Below are 17,128 nucleotides of genomic sequence, written 5' to 3'. Positions count from 1 at the left end.
TTCAAAACATACACATTTGTATTTAAAGAGTCCATATTAATACCACAAGGTAAATATTAGTACATAGCTTTCAAAATTCTAATTAGCATTTTTAGGCTACCATTATAGACCCTTTAGGAACAAGTGTGTTTCTGAGAGTGAGAGCTACACACTTTTGTGTGTATCATTTGGGTTTTGGAGCCAAAAGAGGCATCAACTCACAAAGACATATTTACTGTCAATGACAAGTACTTTATAAACCACGAAAAGCACTACAGGACAGCAAATGACATTCCAACGACTTACAGAAACACAAAGTACAAAATGCATAAACTATTAGAAGTGTGCGCACCGTTTTCGTTAATCAATAGTTCAGTCTGAAATCTTGGATGGCAAAAGAAACATTTACAGTTTGATTAAAACAAAATAAACGCTATGTAACTGTCTCAGCCAATGGTGTGATTTTTGGGGCTGGGCTTCCTGGTTGCAATGGCAGACTTTGGGAGTGTTTGAATCTTGTTGTTGTTGTTGTTGTTGTTGTTGTTTTCATTCTTCTAGCGGCACAGAAATGACACACTTCACCTTTACCACATACAGAACCAGATAGAGCCATAAAATGTTTCATTGAAGATTTTCTTGAACAAATGAGATGAGAATGATTCCTCTGTTAAAGGAAAACAATGTAGTGTTGTAGTAGCATTGTGTTGAAGCAGGACTGAGTGCTGTTTGAAAGCCCTGTTTGGTTCAGGTTGTCGTCGATCACCTGATGTTCCTTTTTTCATGTCTTAATCCCACATGCAAAAAATGCAGACTGGAAAACTGATGGATGGATGAATGAAATGCCAGATCCAGAGTCCCCCCCCCCCCCACAAAAGTCTGTGACTGTCAGTTTGTGTCCATGTCCTCTCGAAGCAGACTAGAATGCAATGTCTTGTTCACCGTCTCCTCAGCCCTAGAGAGACACAGATTATTAGTCAATCGATGAATAGATTAAAGGGGATGCAGGTGAGTTGGCTTGACAAACCACCTGTAGAAGACACTCTTTTCTTCTCCATATGCACCAGGCACCTAATATACATCGAATATTCATTGAAAAACCTGGTGCAATTCTGAGTGTGCTCCTTACAGGTGAGTGGGCTTGACAAACCAACTGTAGTAGACCCTCATTTCCTCTCCATATGCATCAGACACCTTACAAACGCCAAATACTTCTTGGAAAACATTGTGCAATTCTGAATATGCTTCACACAGGTGAGTGGGCTTGATAAACCACCTGTAGGAGACACACTTTTTTTTTCTCTCCATTTGCACAAGCCAGCATCTAATAAGCACCTTATGCTTTTTGAAAACATTGATGTTTTGTAATTCTGAGTGTGCTTAAGAGAGACAAAGTATATTAATCAGTCTATGAGTAGATGTTGTTCTTTTCTAAATTAAAGGGGATGCAGGTGAGTGGACTTGACAACCTACCTTTAGGAGACACACTCTTTTTCTCTCCATATGCACCAGACACCTTCTAATGCTGTGTTCACACCAGAGTCGCGCATCAAATCTGCTTTACTTAAGACGCGGAATAGTGTCATGGGCAGGGCTTCTGTCCGCCTGATGACTTTAGCTTCATTGCTAAATGGCTAACATTGATTTTATTAAGAGAAAAGCTGTGTTTATGTGCTTTATGAAGGCTGAAAAACAGCATCAATTCGTTCGGGGGAGTCCACTAGAGCCTTTCAGAGGTGCACCCAGCTCTGTGAGTTCATAAACTCAGAAACTATACCTGGATGATGGAAGCTTTCAGCGGTGCTTCTGACTGAGCCGAGCCCAGTTTGATCAACTGTTATCCGGTGTCGGCAGGAGGATTTCTCCGCGGGACACCAACAACACGCGTTATGTCATAAGCATGCCCCTACAAGAGAAAGCTCCTGATTGGTTAATGCGGCACGAATGTCCCCTGATGTTCAAATTTTTCCAACTGAAAAGATTCGCGCGAAACGCTAGTCAGTCGTGTCAATCCTGCAAAATGTCAATCCTGCAATCCTGCAAAACGCTTAACTCAAGCCATTTCATTTGCGCAAATAGTGTCATTTGCGCTGCCTCATTTGCACGTATCGCGCCGCAGGATGTCTATTCGTGTGAAGGCAGCATAATAAGCACCTCTGGCTTCTAGAAAACATTGTGCAATTCTGAGTGAGCTCTGCAGAGACAGTATACTAATCAATCTATGGGTAGATTTTGTTCTTTTCTAAATTAAAGGAGTACATAGATGAGTGGGCTTGATAAACCACATGTAGGAGGCACACTCTTATCTCCTCTGTATGCACCAGACACCTTGTAATATGCACCTCCTGCTCCTTGAAAACATTGTGCGATTGAGTGAGCTCTAGGGAGAAACAGTATATTATTCAATCTATGAGTAGATTTAGTTTTTTTCTAAATGAGAGGGGGACGCAGGTGAGTGGGCTTTATAAACCACTTGTAGAAGACACACTATTTTTCTCTTCATATGCACCAGACACTTTCTAATAAGCACCTCATGCTTCTTGAAAACATGGGTGTGCTCCAGTGAGACACAGTATATTAATCAATCTATGAGTATATTTAGTTCTTTCTCTGGGCTTGACAAACCACCTGGTAGAGACACAACTTTTTATTACACACATTCTAATAAGCACCCCATGTTTCCTAAAAACATTGATTGTGCGATTCTAAGAGTGCTCTACACAAGCGAGTGGGTTTGACAAACCAACTGCAGGAGACTCATGACTCTCTTTAGAGAAAAAAAAAATCTATACTAACTTACTTGCATTTTTCATAGTGTTCATATATTACTGCTCTCTTATGATCTGAAGTGCTTCTGTTCTCCTCACTGTGCATAAAAGTGTCTGCTAAATGAATGTGTAAATATAAACAGGTCATGAACTGAAAAATTAAAAGTCCCCTGTTCTATTGACATCTAAGAGGCCATTGTGCTATAAAAAAAACATCCTGTAAGTTTCAGATCTCAAAACAATCTTGTAAACAGCTTAAACTGAAGCCAATCTGCCACAAAAAATGTGCCTCTGTATTATATAATGGCGTGTCTGAACCCCCACTGATCCTAACAAAATCCTTCTAAAATGCAGATTTGCTGCTCTTTGCTTCATAATGCTGAAAACAGTGTTGCTGCTTGATATGTTTGTACAAACTGTGATTATTTTCAGGGATAAAATTGAATTGAATTAATTTATAATGCATATTTAAAAAGTTCATTCCTGAAAAAAAAATTCTGCAATCCTTTACTCACCCTTGACTTGTTCAAAACCTTTTTGTGTTCTTTTCATCTATTGCAGTGGTCTCAAACTCAATTCCTAGAGGGCTGCAGCTCTGCATCGTTTAGCTCCAACCACCTCCAGCTCACACCTGCTTAATAGTCTCTAGTAGTCTTGAACAGCTTGATTAGTTGGATCAGCGGAGTTTGAATAGGGTTGGAGCAAAACGGTGAAGAGCTGCAGCCCTCCAGGAATCAAGTTTTAGACCTATGATTTATTAAAGCGAAAAAAAAAAAAGATATTTTGAAAAATGATGGTACCTTCATTTGTGTTCAACAGAAGAAAAACAAAGGTTTAAAATCACATGGGTGCAAGTTTATTTTATTTTTATATTTTTTTAATTATTATTTTTATGACTGTTGTTTGTTGTCGTTGTTTTTTTTATTATTATTATTTTTTTTAATATCTAATTGTTTGAAGTGAAGTTTCACAAACTAATTTCGAGAGGAGCATGTGATATGATTGTGCACTGCTGGCCACTCATCCGTAATCAGTAATAATCCAATCAGAATGATCCTAGCTTAATATAAATGGATCACTTTCTCCTTATTGCTCTATCTTCTTTTTGGAAGAATCCCCCTTCCACCCCATCTCCTCCTTTTTCTCCCCTTTTAAAGGGGGAGCGATCGAAACCTACCTGATCTCGGATCCCCTGATATGCTTCTAGACCGGGCGGGAGCCCTGGGCTCAAATATCTCCGAGCTCAGGGTTCTCTCCTGGGACAGCATGCCAAACCTGCTATAAATGCCAAGCATATCTAAGTGGGAACTCTTAGAAGCAAGTTTTATGTTTATGTTTTTAAAAAAAAGTGTATTTTCAAGTAACTGTCTGTGAAAATTTCTAATTTCTAACCAAAATCACATGGGGGATAAGTAATTTTCATTTTGGGGTGAACTATCTGTTAACCTTATTAGATTTAAACATAACCTTTCATAACGTTTTAATAACCAATGTGTTGAAGTGAAGTGAGTCAATCAATCTAAATGGATGACCAATAAACATAAAGGTGCTTGTTTTAATGTTGCCTTGTAAAAAACTAACCAAAAATGCAATGTGTAGCAAACTCCTAAATCTACCTGTTTTGAAACAAAGCAAAAAGTCAACAACTCTAAAAATGGTTATAAAATCTCCTTAAATTATGCGTAAAATCAAAACTAACCATATTCCTTTTGTTAGCTCGCATTGCTAATTTTGTGGTGAACAATTCATCTGTGCATGTCATTAAGAAAAGAAAATAGTTTACCCTTGTAATCTTTAACTGAAATCTGAAAATGCACATCCTGTTTCTTTCATGCAGACTTTAAACTTTATACCAGATATGTACAGTATTGTAATACGCAAAGGAAAGATATTTAATTCAGTCATTTATTCACTTTCCACTTCCTTCAAACCTTTTTGTGCTTCTTTATTCAGTTAAATGCAAAACAAGACTTTTTTAAGAATGATGGGAAAAAAACTGCCATTGACTTTCATAGTTTTTTTTTTTCAGGATGTTAATGGCTACCAATGTGCAACATTTTTCTAAGTGGTTGCTTTTGTGTTTAACAGAAAGAAAGAAACTCATAAACCTTTGGAACCAATTTGTGCTGAGTACATTTTCATGGCATAAATGTTCATTGCTCACCGTGGACTGTGTGGGGTCTCCTGGTCGCTGTCTTTCAGGTCAGGCTGCGGTCTGGATGTGTGAAGGTTTTCTGGGCTCTGTTGTCTGTCTTCCAGCATCCGGCTGCTCTGAGACGTGTTTGCGTCCAGCATCTCTAGCAGAAGATCGTACAGCAGCACCACGTTTTTCCTCTTCATGTTTGACAGATGCTCGATGCCTTTGTTGCTGCAGAGATCAAGAGAAGTCAGTTACAGAATCGGCACAATCTGGCAGATGATGAAAAATGCTATGAGAGACTAGAATACGATCCATGTAAAGCCATACTGCAAAACATTTATTTTCTTTCTGGTTAAAACATATTTTAAATTGAGTTGAAGTCATAATTATTAGTCCTCCTGAGTTATTAGCCCCCACTACATATTTTCTTCCCCAATTTCTGTATAACAGAAAGAAAAAGTTTTTTTTCACACATTTCTAAAGACAACAGTTTTAATCACTCATTTCTAATAACTGATTGCTTTTATATTTGCCATGATGACAGTAAATAATATTCAAGATACTAGTATTCAGCTTAAAGTGATATTTAAAGATCTAATTAGGTTAATTATGCAAGTTTGTCCGTTGCTCTCGCAGTTGAAATAAAGTCAACTCTGAGTGAAAAAAGCGTGTTACATGAGTCAAGTCTTTTTTATTCTCCAATCAAATAAAAGCCGAGGCGGGGTTCCTGTTGAGGTGCTTACAGTTTTTGTATTGTCAAGACAACAATGGAGACTTTTGAAGATGGAGGAGAGACTTGTAGTCGCTGTTTTAAATTATCCAGAGCTGTATGACTTTACAAATCTTGAATATCACAGTATTATTAAATATTACAATTATATTAGTATTGACAGCAACACTTTCACACAATGCCCTGTTTACACAGTCATTGTCTAGCGACAAAAAAAAAGGCAGTGAGAGGTGCGCCCTGCATTTTTGGAACGTAAATGCGTGTTCGGTGTGATCGGGCCCTAAGTTGGCGGTTTATTCCACTGTGGCGACCCCAGATTAATAAAGGGACTAAGCCAAAAAGAAAATGAATGAGTGTTAGTATTCATTCATTCATTTTCTTTTTGGCTTAGTCCCTTTATTAATCTGGGGTCGCCACTGCAGAATGAACCACCAACTTATCCAGCATGTTTTAAGAGGCAGATGCCCTTCCAGCTGCAACCCATCTCTGGAAAACATCCATACACATTCATTCACACAACAAACAATTTTAGCCTACCTAATTCACCTATACCGCATGTCTTTGGACTGTGAGGGAAACCAGAGCACCCACGGACACAGGGAAAATATGTAAACTCCACACAGAAACGCCAACTAACCCAGCCGAGGCTCGAACCAGCGACCTTCTTGCTTGTGAGGCGACAGCACTACCTACTGCGCCAATGCGTTGCCTGCATGTTAGTATATTACAATACTTAAAATACATTTTAAATCTTTTACATTTTTCACAGTATTTCTTAAAGTCCACATAAACTGGAAGCTGCGAACAATTTTATTTTATTTTTGTATGGTGCCGCAGTTCCTAGAGAAACTAAATACTAAATGAGAAAAACAGTGAGCTTGGCTTGTTTTTTTCTACTGGTAGCTGATTGGATGTATCATAAAGATCAAGAAAAGGGTTTCAGGAGAGTTATCACAACCTAACCAACACCACCTCTTCCTCATCATTTCTGTTTTTTGTCAAAACTGACAGTTGTGACTGTCTCAGACAGACATAATCTGATCATTTAACTGAAAACAAACAGGAAGTGCACAAATAAGCCTTTTCCATTAAAACACACACACACACACACACACACACACACACACACACACACACATATATATATATAAATTATGGGAACTACTGTGAAAATTTCCTTGCACTATTAAACATCATCTGAGAAATATAAAAAAATACATATAAAAAAATCACAAGAGGGCAAATAATTCTGTCTTCATCTGTATATAAACTGTATATGTATATTTATGTATGGTGTGCGGTGATACCTGAGGTGTCGGATGTGTGAGAGCAGCATTAGCAGATGAGCGAGCCGGATGGACTGTTGTTGTGAGGACAGACCCGTTCTGGAGATGATCCACACCAGAGCATCGGTCACTGAGTCCAGCAGATTCAGCACCTTCCCGCGACTCTCCACATCCTCAGGAGTCTGTGGCAAACTCGAACAGTTATCTGTTTATCAGCACAAAACAGGACAAGACCTGATGCAGTTGAAGACGACACAGAGAAATTCATTCATTCATTTATTTTCCTTCAGCTTAGTCTCTTATCTATCAAGGGTCACCATAGGGGAATGAATCGCCGACTATTTCAGCATATGTCTAATGCAGCGGATGCCCTTTCATCTGCAACCCAGTACTAGGAAACACCCATACACCATTCACTTATTCTTTTTCTTTTCAGCTTATTCCCTTTATTAATCTGGGGTCGTCACAGCGGAATGAAATGCCAACCTATCCAGCGTATGTTTTATGCAGCGGATGCCCTTCCAGCTGCAACCCATCTCTGGGAATATTCCATACACACTTATACACTAAGGCCAATATAGTTTATTCAATTCGCCTATGGCGCATGTCTTAAGACTGTGGGGGAAACTGGAGCACCCAGAGGAAACTCAAATTTCATAGGCTAGTGAACAGGCAGATATTAAATCCTGTCAAGCCTGATATAAGAAATCATTAAAAACTAATAATAATAATACATCTACAAAAAACAACACATTTTAATGGAAAACTTTATGGATAATTTTAGCTAAATATTTTAAATATATTTAAAAATGCCCCCTTATTTAGAGGCCCAAATTGTGCAAGAAAATATGCAATATGTTGCTTATATACAGTGCTCAGCATAAATGAGTACATCCCATTTAAAAAAATGAATATTTTTATCTGTTTTTCAGTGAACATGGATAATATATATCGGTCGATTTGAACAAAACAGATTTATTAAACATATATTTATTAAAATAATATTTTACTCACAGAACATCTTTAGAAATGGAACAATAATACAATCATGGAAAATATAGAAAAAAAGTAACAAACTACAACATTTCAACAAAATTTTTACATATTTTTAGTTTCTCTTGATTTTTGCTATTTTTGATAGTGTTATTTAATATTTTTCCCTAACATATAAATTTGGGTGTACTCATTTATTAACCATTATCGTAAATTATTTTATTTGATTAGCTCCAGATTTGACTTCAGTACTTACTAAACTAATACATGTGGACAAATATAATATTGTGAAGCTTCCTATAAAAAATATTATTTTAAATGAGAGATTTGTGGGGGTGTACTTATATATGCTGAGCACTGTAAATGGCAAAAAGAGTAATTATATATAACTTCTAATGCAAATCAAGGATATTATAACAGTATAAATGACTACTTACATAAACGCATATAAATATAAGTTGTCACTCTGTCTCTTGAAATGTGTCATTTAAAAAAAGACTCAATTAACGCATAGTTTTATTATCATAGCTTTGAAGCTTTCATTTTAGGGGAAAACAATGCAATGTGATTGATGCTGACATAATTATTTAGTTTTTACAAATAAACTACCTCTCATTCTCTCAAAAATATAATTATGATTAATTGAAATTAAAATCTCATCTTGAAATAATGATTTAAAATATATGTTAATCTTATGTCACAAGATTCTCATCAATTCAGAAATTTTGCCTTTAGAAGGGAATATATTTTCTGTCCATTCGTCCCTCTGAATCACACAAGATTATCTTTTGAGAAATGGTCATAGATGCAATATTGGATGGTTTTTATGCAATATAAGTATTTTTCCAGAACCATACCTGTCAACCCTCCCGTTTTTCTACTAAACACAACTAATTTTGTCTTAATAAGCATAAAAGGTTAGGGAAACAATCAAATGCTTTCATAATGGATCAGTGCATTTTTAAAGTGACACCTCTGTTATTTAAAGTGATCAAACGACAAATCTAATTGAGAGATTCATTTGCTGTTCTTTAATCAGTGTTTAATCACAATGTTTACATTTTACAGAGAAGAAAAGGTTAATGAGAATTGATTTTGATAGGCTAAACTTTTTTTTGCAGCTTTTTGTAATGTACAGTATAATGTTTAGTCTATAATTTGTTAATAATAATAAAGAAACATATCACTGACCGTTTTTTAACTTTGTATTTACAATAAAATAACTCCAGATGAACAGATTTAGTATGTCCAGAAGATAAGTATAATTTACAGTAACAGTATGAACTATTAATCAGAGGACTGAAAACATACTTTTTTTTTTTTTTTTTTACAAATCAACATAACTCATGTTATCATGCTGATAATTTAGAGGACTTGAAATGAAAGTATCAAGTATAATGCAGCAGGCTTTTTAGGGTTAAAACACAAGAGGGCGTCATTGGCAGAAGACCACTGACCGGTTATGCAGATTAAAAGCATCTGTTTTTATATTTTTTTTTTACGACAGACACGTAGCAGTTTATAGTGAACATGCTATAATTACATGATGAAAGAAATAAGGTGCAAATAATCTTTTAACTCTCTCACAATAAGAGTACACACATACTCTTAATAACGTACACACAGACAATCAGAGGAGTGTCATACTAGAGTTGAGCAGGATCATGGCTTTGAGACAGACGTATTCCTCTCTCTGCAGCTTCAGCTCTCTGAATCGAGAGGTGGTGGCCAGCAGCATGTCAAAAATCTCCATGATGCCTTCAACACAATTCCCTTCCTCCCTGAATGAAGGAAACAGAGAGAAAGAGAGAGTTACTGAGAAAGAAACTAAGGAGAAATGGACAATCACCTGAATCATAAATCTCGTGATTTACAGTATCGACTATTTATATTTTGAAAAATGCAGGTTGCTGGGACAAAAGACAGTAATTATTTTTCCTACTACGGAAGTCGATGTGCTGTTAACACCGTTAACAATTTAGCTACAAATTTATATTTATCCGTCAAACCGATGTAAACACCCACAATTTTTACCATCGCTGCAGTGTCTCTCTATGCGGCAGCTTTCCCTGCATTCTACATCTCAAATAAGGAACTCGCAAAACATATGGGAACGTTTCATATTACTTACACATGCTTACAATCCGAATATATGCGAAAGGCACTTGTTCAGCTGTGTCCTCTTCATTTTATGTCTGATTCAGGCACAAACTGCTGCGGCCAACGGCTTCTCTGACTGACAGTATTTACACAGCCGAGGCACAACGCATGCTATAAGAAGCATGATGCTTTTCTGAGTGACTTGAAGCTGATCAGCAAATCACAGCACATAATGTTAGCTGACCAATCAGAGCCTCTTAAGGGCGGGCCAATCGGAGAACTATAAAATATGACAGTCGTTTTCATGTTAGCTGAGTAGCAGTATATAATTGAAGTATGATATATGAAAAAGTAACGTGATTTCCACAAATGAAGCATGAGCACACATTGTTTTGCATCTTACAACCAAGCCTAAAAATACACTCTGGACCACCCCGATATGAAAACGCATGCAATTACAAAAAAACACCAGCAAATTAAGAAAAGATCTTTATTGGTTTGACAGCAAACATGTTGCAAATCCTCACAATGCAAACAAATTTAGAAAACGTTGCAAATTCTCACAACGCAAAAAAATTAGGAATATGCGCTGCATTTTCCAATAGTATCTGGATGCAGCCTTTATGATGCAAGCTGAGACTGCATCACTCAGCGATGCAATGTCAGACCCAATGCACTCAATGGCGTGAGTGACGTCACTGTGACGGGTAGGGTCAGGGGTGGGGTTAGGTGAGCGCATTAAAAAAGCATTAGATGCAGCTCAGATTGCACTGCACCAGGTCTGCATCCAGACCCCTCTAGCATTTTCTCACATCACATGCAGATAGCACGGAAAACAAGGAAAATGTTTCAAGAACACCAAAGAATGTGACGGACCTGGCTATTTAGGTTATGGTTATTTAGGCTTATAATAAATAAAAGACATGGGAATCGTGTAATCAGGATGTTAAAATAAAATAAAAACTCGTCTTTTAATGATCCCCTACAACTTCACTCAGCAAAAGTCCCGACACAATAAACTAATCCCACCTGGGTCTGTCACATTTTTGGTTTCCGTTGTGTTCCATGCTATTTGCATGTTTTGCTGATCTTTTTTGTAATTTGTTTACAATTTGTTAGTATGTGTTTTCTTCAATTGCAGCGTGTTCAATTTCCTCTTCCAACGTATATTTCTAACAACTTTAAAAATGCTAGTTTATAAGCAATAAAAAAAATCTTTTATTTATGTTATGAACATACTAAAATAAGCAGGTAATAAATATTTTTCTGAGCTAATTAAACAATCAATAATAATAATGTCAAGGTGCAAACATTTAGACTTTAAAACATCACGAATGACTGAAAACCTTGGTGGAAACCTTTGTTGTTTTTTATAACAACATCATAACAGCATCTACTAGAAAGATGGGGGAAAAGATAGTAAAGGTCTCTTCTGATAGGTCAGATTTGGATAAACAAACTATACAAATGTTTGGCACATAAAATGTCCTACTTCTCTGGATATTGCATATACTAGGATATATGCAGAAGTATACTGAAGGACTTTTTTTTTTTTTTTTTGGCCTTTATTAAGTGGTTAGCACAGTATTATAGACAGGAAGTGAAGTGGGAGAGAGACAGGGGTTAAGGACGAGAAATGTCCTCGAGCCGGGAGTCAAACTCAGGACGCCCTAAAGTGCTACTGCAAAATATGTCAGAGCACTAACCACTAGGCTATTGCGCTGACACAGAAGGACGTTTTAATGTTTTAGTAACCTGGGTCTAGTGCTTCCGGTGAACTGTAGGCTGTTACAAAATCGGTGTGTTTAAGGTCTGTTTTCTTTAAAAATCCACAAACTTCACTGCCTGACTGATATAAATTATAAAGTGGGTCTCAGAATGTACAAGAAGCACTGCAATAAATGCCATTTTTTCCACGCCATGTCTTTAAAATATGAACATTTACTTTACCCCAATATATTTAATGGAGTTTTTGTGCTAGCCTACTGATCCTGACAGGCATGTAAACGGCTTTTCGTCGCATTTTATGCTTGAACAACTAAATGAACACTGAAGTCTATTTAACTGATTATATTTTAATTATACTACAACATCGATGCTGTAAAAAAAAAGGTATAAAATTTACACTAATCGTTTACCGGAAGTTTTTTAGTAATGGAAGAAACACTATACCCTATTATCGCAATAATGACAATTTTTTAATATATTGTTCAGCCCTAGAATAAATTATCATATATTTTCCATTTTGAGGTGAACTACCCCTTTAACCCCCAAAGAACCACTAAAACTTTTATTGGTGAAATTAGTTTCCCTATAGTTATGAGTTGAATAAGCAGAAAATAAAAAACAGACAAATAGGTATAGACGTAAGGAAGAAAAAGACAATGCAAGTTAATAGCATACAGATCACAGAATTTAGAATGGATACAGATGACCTTAGTTTTAAGGGAAAGACAAAGGAAGTACATGCTATCTCGCACACTTTCTCTCTCTCACACACACACACACACACACACACACACACACACACACATACACACACACACACACACACACACACACACACACACACTCAGAAGTGTGTGAGAAATTAATAGTACAAACTAAGCTTGTGTTATGAGAACACACCAAGGTTTGTTAAGACCCTAGAGATAATCACCAAGGAAGAGGAATATTCAATTACACAGACACACATATAAATAAAACAAGCACACATACACACACATGCAAAATGCCACACACTGATAAAAAAACTAACAAAAACATGCCTATGTTAACTATGACAAACAAGGTTATTTCCTTCCACTTGTAATATTTTCAGGCTCAGATGTCAGTCAAAGATGTATTCTCAAAATCAATTTGTTCAAAACCTTTATGAGTTTCTATTTTCAGCTGAAGACTAAAGATGATATTTTGAAAAATGTTGGAAACTATTGGCTATTGACATACCATGGAAGTCAATGTTTACTGCTTTTTAATAAAAAAAAAAAAAAAAAAAAAAAAAAAAATATATATATATATATATATATATATATATATATATATATATATATATATATATATATATATATATATATATATATATAGTTCGTATTCATCAGAAGAAAGCTCAAACTGGTTTGGAACAAGTGGAGGGTGACTAATGGAAACCTGCCCCTTTAACAAAAAGTTACATTTATGCACATCTCACAAAAAAAAACATTGTGTGCCCTGGCCTGGACACACAACAGCTGATTATCTGAAGGTCAATGAATAAATCCACTAAACACTAGTGTTTTTCAAATGTTACCATCAAACAAGATATCCCACTCCCACTGCTGAAAGACGCCTTTAGATTTCAAGCATCTCTAATCTAAAATATTTTACACAACATATTTGGTGAAACATTTTTAAATCTATTTAATACAAATTAAAATACCCTCATAAGATCTGAACTAATTCATACCAAACCACATTTGAAATCTGAATTCTAATATTAACTTCTATTAATGGCACATTTAGCATAGTGTTAGATTTTATACCATAAAAGTGAGAATTGTATTACATTTGCCAAATTTCTAGCTTGCTATTAGCACATTTCAACAGTCATATTTGTCAGCTGCTGTAAAAAAAAAAAGTAGCTTTGCATAATTTTAAGGGCTACATGATTAATAAAGCAACCAAAGTAAGCAAGCCAGAAAATGACTGCTGGAACAGACTGATTAGATATGAGCACATTGTGGGGAGTCACTAATAATCATTGGATTTCAAAAACTAATTGAAACTGTCTGCAGTGGAAATACTCCTGAATTATCCTCTCAGAACTGTGCTTTAATTTTGGTTTTGAGAAATTATTGTGAACAGTCTTAACAGAGATGTTTTTCTCCAAAACACCTCCCCAAAATGATGTTTACAACATATATGCACTCAACATGACTTATATTTACCAATCAAAATGAATCCAATCTAGTTTCAGATTCTGGAAGTTGTGTTTATATTAAAATATGCAAATTTATAATTTTTAATGTTTATTGTACTAGTGCACATTGTTAGGCTTAAGAGGAACAATTAATCCACTGAAACTGTTTTGGACAGTCTTTAATCAAAGTCTACCCTTTTGCTTCTGATCTGGTGGTCCTTCTCTGATGACAATGGTTTGATCAGTTAGGTGAGATACTATATGCTTTAGTGTTAGTTTGCTAAAATAAAAACATATCTGTATGCAAAAATGAAACTGGTCCTCAACTCAGTATTCCACTTCAGTTGGAAATACGTCAAATAAATACTGAAATAAAAGTCAGCAACAACATCTAGTTGCAATCTAGTTCCCATATTTGAGTAAAAGTGCATTATATGTATTCTGAACAGATCCTACTTTTACACAAATCATTTAGAAAAAACATTTTTTTAAAGAGATTCAAACTTAAGATCAGCCTCCGCTGGATTGTTTGAGGTGTTTAGAGGAAGTATTTTCAGCTTGACAGAGCCATCAATCGCATTTGTGTGAATGTAAATGTAGCTAATGTCAGTGTCAGGGTTCACCTGTTGAGCTTGAGGTCAGGGGTGAAGATGAGTTTCCCAGGATGATCCACAGATCTCCACATCAATCCTAACATCAGAATATCCAGCCAGCAGCATTCCAGCAAATGCACCTGATCTGACAAAGTCAACTCTACAAAACCTGTAAGAGGAGCAACAGACACACAAATGACTTCCAGAACACATTTACACACACCTGCTGTCACTGACCTAAAACATTTATATTATTAACTATAAACTTAATTGTAAAATAACCTTAAAAGTTTCACTGAAATCAATATATAAGTTTTTTGGGGGGTTGTAATAGTGCGTGTACATGTTTATTTGCACATTATTTTAGTTGTTTTAGAACCCCAGCAGCGTGGTGAGACACAAACATGCAAAAACATTTAAATGGACATGCACCCTTTTATAAATATGTTACTTCTACAGTTATCGTTAAGTTAGTGAGCATAAATTTAGCATCTAGAAGACATAAAAATTCAAAACATGCAGTTTCTTTCTTCAGAGTATGGATCGTTGATGCTTATGACATCACTCTGCACTCCAGCTTCTTATCACATCTTCAGATCAATCAAATATGTTTCATATAATCAAACGTTCATAATGAAGGTTCACCTAAACACTTGCATTTAAAAATAAAATAATAAACAAGAGCCAACACATGTTTATCTGAAATTCTCTACGTTTATTAGTCATGAAAAACAGAAAAGCAATGCCAGTAGCTGCGGTTTTAAAACACACTGTGCTATGTACTTTACGCTCAACTATCCATGGCAAGCCCATAGGAGAAAAATGCATTGCACACACAGGAAAACACAACATTTAAGATCAAGTTTCTCTGACTTTCACTCACTTTCCTTTGATTTATTCCCTTCTTTATCAGGGGTCACAACAACATAATGAACCCTCAATTACTCAGTTGCCATGACAGTAACCAACAGACCAACACACTCTCCATTTCATGTACACACTCACACTATGGCCAATTAACTATATCCAGTTCACATATTCTGCATGGCATTGGACATTAAGGGAAACCGAAGCACATGGTGGACATCAACACAGGTATGGCTACAACCTGCAAACTCCACACAGAAACAGAAAGGCATCCTGACACAAAAATGATATCCTGGCTCAGCCTGAACCAGGGGAGGACTGGCCATATGGAGCACCGGGTGTTTCCCGATGGCCTGACGGTTTATCTGGCCTGCCACCGCAATTCTGGCCTGCCCAACCACTCATCCCGCCAGTGCCGCCACCCACTTTTCATAAACATCGCGCTCCATCACCCCACTTTTTGCTGCTAAGCTAACCTGCTAACCACTAAGCCACCATGCTTCCAAGATTATTTCTGTTACATACAGTGCACTATTTAAATAAACAATCCCGACAGTATAAATATGATTTCCATTAAGGTGAATGAAGTCTGGCTTCATGTCAATGTCACACAAACTGTCACAGTACACCCACATATGTCCTCTACTTCCTTAAGATAGAAAACCATAAAGCAGATCAAATCCATGCTTGGTGCAGACCACAAAACATATTGGAACCCTCTGAATGGCAATGAATATTATAGCATTAGTGGCTAGACAGAATTAGCACTGCTATTAAAGACTGTTTGTAATGAGTCTAATGTGCCGTAGCTCAACAACTCCTGCTGGCCAAGCTAAACAAAACCCTATTGCAGATTTATAAAACAGGGGAGGTGTTACATGATATGTCCCACACTGAAATGACATCATACACTGACAAAAGCTGCACATTTCAGGGTATTTAAGAAGGCATTTAAAACATATTTTTTTGATGTACATTAATTTTTGATTGTACATTTTGATGCACAATATTTCAGATTTTTGACATCTATGTTGATCCTGGAACAACTTCCAATCAGCCAATCAGAATTAAGGGATAGTTTGTGTTAAGTCTAGGCTTACGGTTAGGTGTATGCACTTCTAGATGATTGTTACCCAACTATTATTCCCCTCTGATTTTGGGAATAATTTACAGTTATGGTTAGGTTTAGAGGTAGGGTTAGGTATGGATTACATTTTAGAACAAAAAATGCTCCAGAATCAACATAGATATTAATCCAGGATTGCATCGTATTTGGCAAAATCATAACGTGCCATATACACACCTGGTATCTTCTTCGCCCAGCTAATCATGAGCACTAGCTCCTTGTCGGCGAGGCTTGTTAGTGACATCATCATGCTAGCCTCAGTGTATGGCTTTTTCACCGGCTCTCTCAGGTAAATTTGAGGTGGCTCCGCCTCTAGAATACAGCTAACCAATTGTTCAGGGGAATAGTTCAGGCCCCGTCCCTCGGCTCTGCCCCCTGAAGGAAAGAGGTGCTGAGAGGGACTGAGGGGGAACTCTAGATGCTGCTGGGATTGACCTCTGAGTCCTACCACCCCGCCAGAGCTGTCTCTGATTTGGGGGTTACGACGATGTCGAGCACCTCGATAACTGCAGCGCTCCCTCCTCACACCTGTCGAAACACACAAGAACACACACGCATCAAAAGTGCACACATACTGTCTAAGACAGGGGTCACCAAACTTGTTCCTGTAGGGCCGGTGTCCTGCAGATTTTAGCTCCAACCCTAATCAAA

At 36.7% G+C, this 17,128-nt stretch overlaps 1 protein-coding gene across 7 annotated transcripts in view; it reads right to left on the bottom strand.

The window, feature by feature from the left end:
* Positions 1-17,128, bottom strand: part of esr2b (estrogen receptor 2b) — a 49,973-nt gene continuing 32,845 nt past the window's right edge. For all 7 annotated transcript variants that reach the window (XM_073919307.1, XM_073919310.1, XM_073919306.1 and 4 more), the window contains 6 exon segments: positions 16,655-17,005; positions 14,515-14,653; positions 9,541-9,674; positions 6,922-7,105; positions 4,909-5,112; positions 1-931 (listed from right to left, as the gene is read on the bottom strand). In XM_073919307.1, coding sequence (XP_073775408.1) covers positions 865-931; positions 4,909-5,112; positions 6,922-7,105; positions 9,541-9,674; positions 14,515-14,653; positions 16,655-17,005 — 1,079 coding nt within the window. In that variant the 3' untranslated portion in view covers positions 1-864.

The sequence above is a fragment of the Danio rerio genome, chromosome 13 (genome assembly GCF_049306965.1).
Source record: "Danio rerio strain Tuebingen ecotype United States chromosome 13, GRCz12tu, whole genome shotgun sequence".
In the NCBI taxonomy this organism is placed as follows: Eukaryota; Metazoa; Chordata; class Actinopteri; order Cypriniformes; family Danionidae; genus Danio; species Danio rerio.
The sequence above is the reverse complement of the archived record's forward strand: the minus strand, read 5'-3'. Positions and strand labels throughout refer to the sequence as shown.